The sequence below is a fragment of the Aureobasidium subglaciale genome, assembly GCF_000721755.1.
Source record: "Aureobasidium subglaciale EXF-2481 unplaced genomic scaffold scaffold_3, whole genome shotgun sequence".
NCBI lineage: Eukaryota > Fungi > Ascomycota > Dothideomycetes > Dothideales > Saccotheciaceae > Aureobasidium > Aureobasidium subglaciale.
The window spans coordinates 1035387-1049088 of record NW_013566992.1 but is presented as its reverse complement, the minus strand read 5'-3'; the positions used below and the strand labels follow the sequence as shown (position 1 = coordinate 1049088).

The 13702-nt window shown below is 50.4% G+C and overlaps 5 protein-coding genes across 5 annotated transcripts; 1 reads left to right on the top strand and 4 right to left on the bottom strand.

Moving 5' to 3' along the window:
• Positions 1-854: 854 nt before the first annotated feature.
• AUEXF2481DRAFT_105638 (glycoside hydrolase family 3 protein) lies at positions 855-3675 on the bottom strand. The gene is made up of 4 exons (XM_013491639.1): positions 3469-3675; positions 3089-3410; positions 2640-3029; positions 855-2589 (listed from the first exon to the last, which is right to left on the bottom strand). The coding sequence occupies exons 1-4, from the start codon at positions 3629-3631 to the stop codon at positions 1026-1028; spliced, it is 2439 nt and encodes an 812-aa protein (XP_013347093.1). The 5' UTR covers positions 3632-3675; the 3' UTR covers positions 855-1025.
• A 1948-nt stretch (positions 3676-5623) lies between these two features.
• Positions 5624-6107, bottom strand: AUEXF2481DRAFT_493660 (uncharacterized protein). The gene has a single exon (XM_013491638.1). It carries the CDS (start codon positions 5951-5953, stop codon positions 5696-5698), a length of 258 nt encoding a protein of 85 aa, XP_013347092.1. The 5' UTR covers positions 5954-6107; the 3' UTR covers positions 5624-5695.
• Positions 6108-6261: 154 nt separating this feature from the next.
• On the bottom strand, positions 6262-7614 carry AUEXF2481DRAFT_26912 (uncharacterized protein; the record flags this gene model as incomplete). The annotated part of the gene is made up of 1 exon (XM_013491313.1): positions 6262-7614. One exon carries the CDS (start codon positions 7612-7614, stop codon positions 6262-6264), a length of 1353 nt encoding a protein of 450 aa, XP_013346767.1.
• Positions 7615-8175: 561 nt separating this feature from the next.
• Positions 8176-9139, top strand: AUEXF2481DRAFT_2478 (uncharacterized protein; the record flags this gene model as incomplete). Its single annotated transcript, XM_013491220.1, has 3 exons — positions 8176-8593; positions 8656-8864; positions 8918-9139. 3 exons carry the CDS (start codon positions 8176-8178, stop codon positions 9137-9139), a joined length of 849 nt encoding a protein of 282 aa, XP_013346674.1.
• Positions 9140-9593: 454 nt separating this feature from the next.
• AUEXF2481DRAFT_493553 (glycoside hydrolase family 18 protein) lies at positions 9594-13201 on the bottom strand. Its single transcript, XM_013491637.1, has 2 exons — positions 11545-13201; positions 9594-11486 (listed from the first exon to the last, which is right to left on the bottom strand). The coding sequence occupies exons 1-2, from the start codon at positions 13075-13077 to the stop codon at positions 9984-9986; spliced, it is 3036 nt and encodes a 1011-aa protein (XP_013347091.1). The 5' UTR covers positions 13078-13201; the 3' UTR covers positions 9594-9983.
• Between the last annotated feature and the right edge of the window lie 501 nt (positions 13202-13702).

The following is a 13702-nucleotide window of genomic DNA, read 5'->3' as shown; positions in this document are numbered from 1 at the left end:
ATTGGATTTGTTAGATTCCACCACTTACCCTTTGCATATGGCGCGGCGTTTTAGATCTTAGGCGTTAGGACAGAAGACTTCTATGTCGAGAGCACACACTGCCTCACGTGTGATGTTCAAGAGAAAGAGATGCTGTGTGGTATCCGGGTTTTGCATATTGTGTTTTTGCTGCATTCTTATCCTTTTCCCTTTTCTTCTTTTTATCCCTCTCCCACCCCCCCTTTTCTTCTATACCCCATCGCATACAAGCTCCTGTTTTGAGGAAAATGAACAATCAAAATCTAAGAGCATTCCATCACTTGACAATACTTTCCACTGCGACGTGACGATTATCGCTCTCCAGGACGCGCAACGAATGAAACAGATGGACGATCATGAGAGAAGACAGGCAAAAATAGGTGGAAAGGAGGAAGATGAAAACAAAAAACACGTACAGCAGCAGGGATTCCCACGTGGTCACCCACCGTAGTACTAATCTGCCGTTCAACTGCTTATGTATGGCAGAGCGGACGGGATGCCCAGTTTTCAGCTGACTGTGGCCGTACGTGCTTGCCACCTTCATCTTCTGATTTAAGAATGTGGAGGCAAAGATGGATGGAAGGTTGAGATATGATTAGAATCGGGTTGAGTAATCGGTCTTGCTGCTAGGATGGAGAGTAAGAGTGTGCAGTGATACGAGGAGTTGTTGTCTGGATCTTTGATCAGGGCCGTAGGATCTACTGTATTCGTGTCGTGGGATAGTAGTGATGACTTAGCTATCTTTTCATACTCAGAGCGGGAAGCCATGGTCGAGAAAAAGAGTGACTTGACAGAATAGCTCGTCTGTCGAAGCAAAACGTTCATTGTTGTTTTAAGAGAATGTTTACCATGATCAAGAATTTTCTATCAAGAAACATCTTTTACAAAGATTACATTAAGAGAATTTCGTCCAACATTAAAGTTACTCTTTTACTTTTTTTCCAATCCAACTTTCACTTCCAAAAAGTCTTTATAAACTCCCTCATCCCCCCCATCTCCAATCTTTCTTAATTAACTACAGTAACCTTTACATGATCCCTCAAATCCCTGCTACTGAAACCCACATCAAACCCAAAGCTTCCACTGGGAATCAACCACTGCTGAGAAACAACATCCCAGTAGGACAAATCACGACGCATCAATTCGAAGGTAACAATTTCCTCTTGACCGGGCTCGAGGTACATTTTTGAGAAACCTCGCAGTTGACGGATAGGCGTTCCCGCAGGAGCGGAAGAGGGAAGGGAAATGTAGAGTTGAGGTACGGCTGCACCGGCCACTTTGCCAGAGTTTGTGATTGTGGCGTTGACGGTGTAGAGGGTTTCCCAGAGGGCGGGGTTACCACCGGGGAGGATGGGGAGGTCTTCGGGCTTGGAGGTGATGGTGGAGACGGTTGGGGCGGCACTCAAACAAGAAGCGTTGAAGGTGGTGTAGGAAAGACCGAAGCCGAATTCATAGCGGACGGCCATGTCGTGGGCGTCGAAGAAGCGGTAGTCGATTTCTAGCTTTTCGTCGAACCAGGATTGCCAGTCGTTGATGCCGGTGGTGTTGATGCCCGTGGTAGGGGGAGCGTTGTAGTCGGTGCCGTTCAGGGCGATTGTGTAGGGGAGATGGCCTGAAGGGTTGACTTTTCCATAGAGTATGTCGATGAGCGAGTTACCGCTCTCCTCGCCGGGGAAGTGTGCGGCGACAATAGCAGTGACGTTAGGGTGATCGGCCCATGGAAGGACGTTGATACCTGAAGAGTGGGTGACGACAACAGTGTTGTTGCAAGCAGCAGCGACACGGGCGACGACCTCATCACCATCCCAATCCACGTGGAGAGACTCGCGGTCTGCAGCTTCTTCGGCCCAGGTCTTGAGCATGACAATACAAACTTCGGGCTCCTTGGGGATCCAGAGAGACCTGATGTCGGTGTTTGCAAGAAGAGTGTTGTTGAGCCAGTACTGGACAATGGCACCATCTTCCTTGGCCTTCGCCTTGATTGCTTGAAGAGGAGTGACGATCTCTACAGCTCTACCGGTACCGGAGCCACCACCGGCGATGATGGTACCGTACTCGTAGTCATTCTGGTTGAGAAGACCTTGGGTGGGCTCAGAAGCATCGTTACCGAAGACGGCAATGGACATGGGAGCCTTGAGGGGAAGAGCGCCGTTCTCGTTTTTGAGAAGGATAGTGGCAGCTGCGCCGTGCTTACGGATGGCCTCGTTGTGGTCCTCGCGGACATCTCTGCTAGAAGGTCCGGTGAGGTTCCAGTCACGGAGCCAAGTGTCTACAGGCGAGAAGGTGTTGAGCCAGCCAGTGGAGGGGTCAACAGTAGGGAAGTCCTTGTCCTGGCCGAGCCAGTAGTAAGGTGTCATCTGGCGGATGATCATGTCGTCAATTCTGGATTCTGGAACAGTGCCGTTGTTGACCATGGCGGTGATGTTGCCACCGAAGTAGGATCCAACACCAGTGACCGTTCCGTAGTTGCCCAGACCACCGGGCATGTTCATGTCGAGACCACCTTCAACAGAGGCAACACCGGAGTGGACGGCACCCCAATCGGACATGACGTATCCTTGGAATCCAAGCCTGAAAGTTATTAGCCTTGTCAACAAATCCAGAAAAGTGATCATGCTTACTCAGTCTTCAGAATACCGTTCTGGGCCTTGGAGTTCTCGCAAGCATATGAGCCATTGAGTCTCTGGTAAGCGCACATGAAAGCAGCAGCGCCAGCCTTGACCGCATCAGCAAAGGGCCACAGATAGAGCTCGTGCATGGTTCTGTCGTCCATGTTGGCCGAGAGGGCTTCGTATTCGACTGTGTTTAGTGTGGCGTTCTGCTTGTAGATCGGGTTACGCTGAGTTTCCTGTTCATTACCGATGAAGTGCTTGGCTGTTGCCTGCACGCCTGCATCTTGGTGACCGGTGATGGTTTGGAACATGGCGACACCAGTGAGGTACGGGTCGGGCGAGAAGCCTTCCCAATTACGACCTGAGTAGGCCGAGCGGCCGAGAGGTCCAGCAACAGGACTAATCAAGTCATTAGTATGTGGTCAATCATGACTTGAAGAAAAACTGGGTACACTTACGAGAGAGCAACATGAGCACCCTTGGCTCTGAATTCCTTGCCCATCAAGAGACCTCTCTCGTACAAAATGTCCTTGTCCCAGGAACTGGCTGCGGAAACACCAGCAGAAAAAACACTGGCGTAATCGGCAACACGAATTGCAAGAGGACCATCCTGGAGACAGAGTCCGTTGAATCCGAGACGTTCAATTGGCTCAATGTTACCGACACAAGGGCCTGGTTGACCTGTGACCATCTTGGCCTTTTCTTCAAGAGTGAGCTGCGCGACAAAAGCCTTTGCACGCGCAGCTGCGTCTTCCCAACCACCAACGCCAGTCGCATTCGCTGTACACTGGTTAGTGATTTTGCATCTTTGACTCATTCAAGATTGATGAGGGCGTACGAGAGGGTAAAACCGCTGGCGAGTTGCCATAAGGTCCGAGAATTGTGGTATTTAACGGCTGAATATAACTGAAAGCACTGGCATCACGCTGTGTGGCATCATAAGCCTGGGCGTTTGCAGTAGGAAGAAGCAAAGGCAAAAGAAGAGGCAGGAGGGCGGCCATGTTGAGTTGTAATTCCGAGGGAGGTAGCAACTGGCTTGTTCTTCTTACCAAGGAGCGGACTTTGACGTGACTAAATACTTACAAGCACACGAAGCTGGCAGACATTTTTGTCGATCAATCGATCAACTACCGATCACAACAAGCTGATCCATACCAGACATCAGGCATTCATGCTAGGTCATGCTACTGGGCGCAGCTTGGCGCAGTCCGTGTTAAAGAAAAGTGTCGTGAGTCAAGAACTTAAAGTGGGGAGCACGTCCGTATACCAAGACGGAACGCCTACCTACTGCGGAGTATTCTGGTGTTTGAACATGTTCGGCATCAGTATACGGGCTTCAGGCCCGATATGCCGACCGAAAACTTCTCCAAGAGACCCACTTTGTCTCTCCATGCTACCCTAGACTGACACCACGGCGTGCCGAGTATGGTGCCGAACTGTTAGCAAGCAGTCTACAGAGCGGAATCAAGTTGTGTTTGGACCTCTGCACCGTCTCGTGACAGAAAAGCACGTCCTCGATGCTGGTGGAGAAGAGCGGAGTGAAGCGGGATATGGAGGGGGCCCCATGGAAAAATTGGGGTTTCAGACGTCATATCAAGCTCTTCTCCCCGACGAGGTCACGGCTCATGATCGATCCGAAAGGCTCTATCATATCCCGAGTACCGCAGATGCTCTTCCGTGACCTTCTTGATTCATGTATACAGAAGACATGTGTTGTTCTCGGTGTCGACTTCGTCAAGGCTTGGCCGCATGCTTGTCTTTGTATAGACATATCGCATAGCTGTAACGGCCGCATCTACCATGGCCTCTCAAGCAAGAAAGATCGAAAGCGCCATGCTAAGGCGACATGGTTTCTACTGGAAATTGGGAGAGACAAAACTCTCTAGCTCAGTTGCAAGTACCCCTGCGCGGCGGAGGCTGGGGGTGCCAAGAAGCGGAGGTCAAAGTGGAGAATGCTTGGGGAATCACCCAAAGTCAGTTGTAGCGAGTCATAAAGCTTCCTAGACAACGACATTATTAGCGAGTAGGCTAATCCTCCAAGCTCATCACTATATCGTGCCCCCTCACAGGTGTTACGAGAATTTAGATCGAACATCAAACGATGAGGGAACGTCCCGAAATTCGGTCCGGTCTGGAGACTGAGGCTGATTGTCAAACAACTTACGAGCAACCAAAAGCTCTGTATGCCGGTTCTGAGATGACTGAGTCCAGGCTGCCGCGTTATGGTGGGACTTGGAGATGATGATTATTGATCTCATCAATCGAGAGATGTATAATTCAAGGGATCGAGAAGTGCAGAGGGTGGATAGCAATATGAGGTAATTGTCATTTGTCTTCGTAATTCGGTGAGCAAAGTCGTCTAGTGCTCATCCTTGTGGTGTAATGCTCGCAGCTTTTCAACCATCTTCTCACGCCCGGCAGTCATTTATTCGTGCTCAGCTCTAGCCATTCCTCTCGTTGGACAGCTTGCCCTTGAGAGCATTCTACTTCTTTCTGAGCCCCAAACCAGGACCGCCCCTCTTCTTACCCCCACCCATCCCCCTTCCGGCGTCATCAAGCTCCATGGCATCATCAGCAGCATCGTCATTCTTCTTTCCAATGGCCTCTGCATTCGAGACTTGGTCGGCGCGCATGGCTTCCTCGCGACTTCTTCTCTCTGCTGCTTCCTGCACAGTCTTCATTTGTGTTTCCAGACTCTTGAGCACGTCGTCGCAGCGATTGCTCCATGCATCCAGAGAAGCCATCATGGAGGTCACGCTGCCGGGAGAAAGGTCACGCAAGGCGGCTACGCTGCTGATGACTACGATGCTTTGGGCGGGGTTCAGGGTGGCGGTCAAGAGATCTGCGTATATGGCGTCTGTGACGAGGCGTTCAAGAGCCAGTGGGGAAGGCAGGGAGAGGGCTGCTTGGAGGTTGGAGTAGGTGAGAGGGGTGTTGTTTGTCGTGTTTGCGGCCAGCGTCAAGAGGGTGAGTAGACGGAGCTTGTGTTCTTGAGTCGGTGACAGTGGGGGTAGTGATGATGAGAGGGCTGCGATGCGACATGTCAGTGTTTCTTCCTTGAGTGGCTATGGCGAGCAAGACGCACCTTGGTATTCGGCCCATGTGCCCCAGGCGAACAGCTCGAGTAGTGTGTAGTGGTTGCCATATTGCGGTTGATCGCGCAGACTTATAATGTTTGGTGTTTGGAGGAGCTCTCCGAAGACGTAGGTATTCGTGGCCGAGGTAGCTTGAGTGATCAAGTCGGCGGCTGCGCGAGGTGATGTGGCCGACTTGGACAGAGCGAGGAAAGGTGCAAGTGCGTTGGTTGCTCTTGTTTGCGCCATGATGATTGTGTGCCTTCCGACCAAGCTCGTGTGTCGGTAATCGATGAATCAAGTAGTCGCTATGGAGTCGCGTTGTATCGGATGAGGTGAGCGTGATCGTGCGATGGATGATGAACTTGTTGTTGTAAAAGTGAAGATTAACAGGTCGGAGGGTGCTTGTTTGACCATCGTCATTGCCGCCGCCCGCAAACTCCGGCTTCCGATCTCCGCTTCACGCCGTCACTCATGTCACAACGAGTATAATCACCCCCATCTTCGCAGGAAAGACGAGACCTGGATTCTATCTTAATCTTTTCCATAGCTTCCTGTCAACATGCACCGTCTACACCTAGCAGATTTTCTCGACTTGTCATTGGCTCAGCCCGCCACCTTACCAAGACAGATCCATCATCATTTAGGCTGCCATCGCCCGTCTCTCTGACGACCTCCCAGTCCATATCACGAATAACCTCACGATATCGATCTCGTAATTCATCTCCGTACTCAGCCAGATCCGGTATCGTCCATTGATCGTACAGGCGACCGTGCGTGTTGGCCGGGCAGAACGACCCGTGAGTTCGTAGGAACAAGTAACAGAGGTAACAAAGCCATTTGGAGGTTCCAATAACACGAGGGGGTCGGAAACTTGGCCTTGTAGTCTGGAAGAGGATATCATAGTGTACTGTGAGCTGCACTTCAGCATGTACATGACATGTCTTTGCCCAAGACTCGTAACCGATCGTGGTAGGAATGCTTTTGTATGGTATTAGGAAAGCTAGCTCAATGTTCGTCTGGAACAACGAAGGATACTCCAGACTCGCAGTCGCAAGTGATGTGGCGACTCGCCAGTATGCCGCTATCTTCTCTAGTTGGCGCAGGCATTTTATGGCTGATGCAACTTTGGGTGTTGGCGATCTGCTGACGCTACTCTCCAGGCGATGTGCAAAGTCCATAATCTCAGTTGTCGTGCAGAACTGATGACTTGCTTTGATCAGCTCTTGAAGTGCGGGTTCTTCATCTTGTGTTCCCGGCTCCACTTGCTCAAAGCCTTCGTAAACCGCAGCAAGATGCTGTACTAGAGCTTCCACAGTCTTCCTCAGAGCCGCCTCTCTCTTCGTATACACGAACTCGATTCGATGGAGAAGATTTGCAAAGTCCTGCCACAGCGGCTTTTTGTGTTGTTTTGCCAGATATTTTGGTTTGTTCCATTTTTTCGATCGGAGTCTGGCGAGCAATCGTCGGAAATGCAAACTCACTATCTGTGCAAACAGATTCTCTATAGTCTCTGCCCTACCGAGAGTCGAAGTGGTACCTAGAGTATCGATCACACTGCTTAGAGCAATCTTCACCTCATCGCTGAGAGAAAGGTCTAATGCTGCGAACCGTACTGTGAGATGACCTGGTTGATGATGCTCTTCCAAGCATACGGCAGCGACACTTTGAGCCCCCTCTTCAATTGCAGCTAGGAAAGCCAGATCATCTGCTAATTTCTGCTCTACGTTCAAAGGAAGTGTGTAGTCATCTGCTGATTTCTCCAAGACGATTGGAAAAGTCTGTGGTCCTATTGGTACAGCATTTGTGCATTTCTCGAGGTCGACTAAGTGTTGGCGAAATGTATCTTCGGATATGTCATGCCATATCGAGTGTTTCGGACTTGCTGTCTGGATCTGGAGCCGTGACATGTGAGAGTCTAAGTGACAGTAAGATACAGCTTGTAGCTGTGAGTAAAATTCGGCACAGATTTAAAAGAATAAATGAAAAACAATGACGCAGCTCAATGTGGGGTACCATTCGACGCGGCCATCCTCAGGCTCGGCTTTTCGTTCTCTCACCGCGAACCAAATGCATTCATCTTTTCGAAGGGCATCTGAGAGTATACTGATGTGTCGTGCGTGAAATCTTCACGGTATATTGACATCGCTATCCTATTATTGGTGTCAGCAGGACTGCTCACAAACTCCAATGCATATGCAATGCAGCACATATTGATGGCGTACGCGCTAGTGTTCATCCTATGCCATTCTACGCGCATGCAAGCTCATACGGGCGAACTTGATCATCAATAACACAGTGATCACGGGCTAGACCCCGGCCACAAGTTGTTGCTCGCCGCAAATGAATGCCAGCGTGGTGGAGGTAAGCTAGCGCGTCACTTCAACTCACGACGCGTCAACGGAGCAACAGTCTTCTTCTCTCAACAACTTACACAACAAATTGTCTGACATCAAACATTAACAGACACAATGGCCAACAGTGATGATGAACCCTCCTGGAAGCCTGCTGTAGATGCTGTCCGCAAATACTATACTTTCCTGTCAAATGATCTGGGAGCGATTCCGTCGGATTGCATTGTCGAACCTCCCCCGGAAGGCTGGCCCAGCATCACTCAAGACTCACTCGTTGGTTTGGAAAAGACCGAAGCGGTGGTTGAACTTCTACGCCACATGCCGTATATTGAACCTTCAGATGACTACAATACCCAGGTCGCTTTCGGTACAAGCGTAATAGATTACAGGCAGATTGGAGCCTACAAAGTCGCTGAAGGAAAACGTCACCAATTCATACCAGTCGGAAACAAGGAGTTCCCGCCCCATGTGGTAGTCTTGACCGCTGATGGCGAAGATTACTATGGGAGCCTGCTGCTCTTAGACACGGAGAAAGGTTGGTCATCGACTTGTGGCGCACCCTATGATGAATAACAAGACTAATTATACCTTTCACAGGTACAGCTACTGACTATCAACCACAGGCGCCACGAAAGAAAGGCGTGCCTGATCCAGAAACGACATCAGAGATCTGGCGCTTCGCGGAGACATCACCTGTCGCCGAGCTATTGGCTTCATGGGAGCAAAAGTTCCGCACGCTAGAATGGACAGCGAACCCCTTCAACGCTGAAGGTGGCATTATGCTGCGATATGATCGTATGACAGACGTGCGTTTGCATCCTTTCTAGATCAATCAGTGCGACATGCTGACTTCTTCTAGGAAGTTCGCCAGATCTATCGTGACCACGGCTGGCCTGATAACTTCCGTCGCGAAGATTGCCGCATCGCTTTGCAGATTTGGAACAGGACTATCGGCAATCGCTTATCGCAACCGGATCATAACTTGCACGAGATCACTCGTCAACCTCCCGGTCCGCATGGTGATCAGACTAGTCTGGAAAGCGAAGACGAATCTGATGGGGAGGACGGCTACAATCGTTGATTTGAGAAGATGAAAACTGAACAACGTCATATTTTACTCCTTCGTGAGAAGTTTGGTCGCTTATATGGGTCACATCGCATGCACAGACAACAGTGGTTTCCATCAAGTTTTTTCGACAAAGGCGGCACCAGAAAGCTGCATGTTCATATAAGGACTTGATCATCGAAGGACTATGGGTTGCGCACGTGTTGACCTAAGACAAGATAGTCGCAATGGGGCCCGGTGGTTGAGTCAGCCACGATCTCGATGATGCTGATCTAGAGATTAGGTCCTCCTCGGGTGGCCAGACGACCTCGGGGGTAGCAAATGCCTCAGCAATGCTGGGTATAGCCAGGGGCATCGGCACCGATGTTTCTCTATCTGAAGTCAGCTCCAACACTGCGCAGAAACACTAGTCAAGGACATACCTTGCCCACAGTGTTATCGCTGTGGCACAATCGTCACCCCTACAATCCACGTATCCCAGGCTACCGCGTATCTCGGCCATTTCCTTTTCTAATCGCAACCCCCTGGAAATTCCATCCATCTCCTCGTCAGTCAACGGGCGTGAAGAGTTACCATCATCCCAAGCAAATTGGCCTTGAAGGTACTCTGACCCTCGTTTGGCAAAAGGCGGTGTTCGGCCATTGATCTCTGCTGGAGTGGGCCCTATATGCCAGTTGCGGGGCGCTCGGCCATGTCTTGCGAAGTAGTTGTCGGTATCAAGGAGCGCAAACGTGGGATCGTTCACCAATGGCAATAAGCGAGGGTAACATTGGTTGGCGGCCAATCCATCGTCGGCAAGTTGTGAGAGTGGGACGCCTTCCATGTCAAAATCCATTTCCATGACTAGAGACAACCTTCGTCAATGCTTTGGCCTCAACACAATGTCAGAAGTGGCAGACTTACCTCTAATCGTAAGCTCTTTCTTACAATGCGTTGTAGGTCTCCCACGACGCGGATTCTCCACATTACCGCTTCCAGGCACACACCTGTAGGCAGCGTGTTCAGGACAGAATTGGTTCCAGAGCGAGCCAGCCCCGGAATTATCCTCTCGGTGATTATAGCGGATTATCTGACCAACGTCACCCTGCCAGAAATGAGCCGGTGGCCATTCATCACGCTGACAACCCTGTCCTGGTAGAAAGCCAGTTGAGGTTCGAGCCATCCACTTCTTCCATTCGTTGTTGTTTTTCTCGAATGACCATTGGTTGGTAGCGGGACCGGGGCCAATAAACTCACGAGGCCGTGCATTCTCAGAGCATGTCACCGGATTGAATCCATTACCGACATGGTTTCTAATGGCCGAGGAATAGTGCATGCAGGCTTGGGGCCATCGTTCACCGTCACACACTCTGGTGAGGGTGGTATACAATGTAGTGGTACCCTTGTCGTAGGTAGTCACGTCTCCTCTCTCCGGACGATCACAATCATTACGCTTGCGGTTGTTGGGGCAAGAATCATCAGTCTTCGTCTTTGGTGGATCGTGAGAGCTCATGGGCGGTCTAGTCTCACTCGGTTTCTTGGTGGGCTTGTCAAAACTCAGAGTGTGCTTCTTGCCAAACACTTTGAACTCAGCTTTGCCCTCCTTTTCAATACCTTTGACGCAAAGTTGAATCAGAGCCGGAGTCGCGGCGATTTCGGCGATGTCAAGGATCTCGCCGACGATAGGGATCAAATCCTCAAGAAGTTCCAAAGGTGCCAACAAGGCTGGCACTGCGACTCGACAGAAAGCTTTGGCTGCAATATCGAGGGCTGCTTGCTCGGCAGCAGCTTCAGCCGCTGCCTTCGCAGCATCCTTTGCGAATTTCTCGAGTTCCGATTTGGACACTGCTGGCTTGAAGCCTTTGCAACAGTAGCTCTGCTGGCCACCATTGCAAGTGAGATCGTTCTTGCCTTCGTGGCTGTTGGTGTTGGTAGCGACCTCAGTCTCGCCATCGGCACAACCTCCGATACAGGAGAGACCATGACCACGGAAACCACGCCACTGGCAGGTACCTAATGTTGTGCCGCTAGAACAACAAATCGATCGGTACTGGCCTTTTTTGCAGCGATCTTTGGTGCTTAGCTGTCCTGGCTGTCCATTTGTCTCGGTCACGCGGTTGGAACCAGCTGGACAGCTTTGTCCGCAATCGGTGGCCTTGCAAGTCATCTTGGCTGCTTGGTCGTCAGACAGCGACTGAGCGTCGTCTTGTTGATCAGATGTCACCTCGCCGTCGAGACTCAGTCCATTGGACGCGGCTTGATCAACCTGATCCATTGCCCAAACCATGAGGCCGCCTAGACAACGCTTGTTGGCAAAGTCACGCTTCTGCTGGAAGGTGTCACTGTCATCGTACGAGACCCACTGGTTGGAATCCCAAGTGATCTAAGTCATGTCAGCATGTGCGATGGAATCCTGGGTCAGCAGCTTATCCATGACATACCCACTTGACGCCAGCTTCCTTGTCCCATGTCGGGTTGAGATTGTTCTTCTTGATGATGACGTTGATCTCAGTATCGATCAGAATACCCGCCGCATCTGAGATGGGGCCTGGTTTGGCAGCATCCGCAAATTGACATACTCCATTGGGAAGATTGCAAGAAGGATTTGCCAGGGTGAAAGATCTTCCGTACAGACCTAGGCCCAAGACCACCTTTTCTGCGTTCACACCAGCACGCCAAAGGAGATCCAGACCAAGATCAATCTCAGTGTTGTTTGTGTGAGGTGCCAGATATGGTCCCACAAATTTTGAGGCCTTATCCCATGTGCCATGCAAATCATAAGCCATCAGGTTGAACCAATCAAGGCTACTTTGAATGCCCGGCAGATCGAAGTGCTGGAGATACCAGTAAGATGTTGGCAAGGTCATGGATATACCATACTTTGTTCCGAACGACGCACGCATCTCCTTGGTTAGAGCGACATAATTTGCAGTGTCAGCCGAAACACCGCCTCGGTCGTCTGCTCCAGGATATTCCCAGTCGAGGTCAACTCCATCGAATCCATAAGTATCCATGAATTGTCTCAAGTTGCCTATGAATTTGGCACGGTTCGATTGAGAGCTGACCATATTGGAAAAAGCTTTTTGAGTCGGCCCTGGATCAGTAAAAGACCATCCACCGACAGAGATCCAAGCTTGGAGACCGTTCTTCTTCTCTTTTAGTGCTGTGAAGCGACTGTACAAAGAAGCTGCATTGGAGTCCATAGATGTGATCTCGAAAGAAGAGGCATCGAAGAAGCTAAAGGCAAAATTGATGTGGGTAAAGCCGTCCAGATTGAGGTCCTCTGGTGTGACTGGGCCATTCTTGCGCGAGTTGGCCCATGTCTCGTAATAACCAATCGTGCGCTTCGAAACACTGGAACCTCCTCCACAAGACGGACGTTTAACGTCACCACATCCGCCGTACTTGGTGTTACAAGAAGGATAGTTCGAGTCGTCCTTGTTCGTCCAAGTGCAGAACTCAGAAGTACTTCCGCAGAAGCCAAATTCTGAGCAGCAGACGGCCAGCGGACAGGCTTGACTGCTGGAAGGCGCATATGGTCCACACTCGGCTTTGGCATCACAATTGTATCTGCAACCAGTTCCACACTGCTTGGGCGAGTAACCACATAGGTTGTCGCTTCCACAGCAGGCACCGTTGACGCATGGTGTATTCGCATCGCACGTGCCGACTGGTAAGTCTCTGCGATTAAGGTTGAGTTCTGATGAGGCTCCTCTGAAAATCTCATATCCTCGGGCATCGAGCTTGGTACCATGAGTTGGACTAGCCGCCTCACAGAGCTCCATACCAAGGACCACGAGGACAAGAAGAGAACTTATGAACATCATGGAAGACTCATGAGCATTAAAGAGTATATTGGAATGTGAACACTCAAGAAAGAAGGTATGTATAGCAAGATACGTGGAACAATTCGAGCAGAATGAGAGATGGGAGGGACAAGGGACGACATGAATAGACAAGAGGATTGGAATCATACGAGACGGCAAGGTCTTCTGATCTCAGTGCCGGTCCTTCAGAGTGCAGCAATCTCAGGCAGTACTCGGCAGAAAGAACGAGGCTGAAGACTAGACTCTCATCGGAAATAGGTCCCTGGTAGTGCATCAATCTTGACCGGAGATTTTGCGAAAAGGCTGAGAAGCCCTCACAAGGTCAACTCTGGCATGAATGCTCAGCTTCCTGCGTTGTTGGTGGAAGCTACTAGCGAATTACAGGCCGTCAGCAAATGGGGATCGACAGTCATCCTTCAAAAGGTGAGGAGGTATCTCTTGTTGAATGCAGGATGGTCATGTCACAAGGGGATGATGAAACAGTGTATAAAGTGCACTCTCACGTAGCGAGGCCAGAACAAGCATCTCAAGCCTCGGAACAGTACATGCGGCAGTACCTTGCAGTAGTCTGTCAATACTTGGCGTTCTAAGCACAAGTGCTTATTGATGCTTAGTCTTCTGGGTATGGTGCTTGACGCCGCGTGATTAAGCCACGCCTGAGTGGAGATTTTCAAGTCTTCGTTTTGGAACGAAGATCAGCAAATTATTGACATATGGTGGTGCTGTACCGGTGAAGAGACAGATCAGGATGCTCATGTGGCTTGCTGCATCA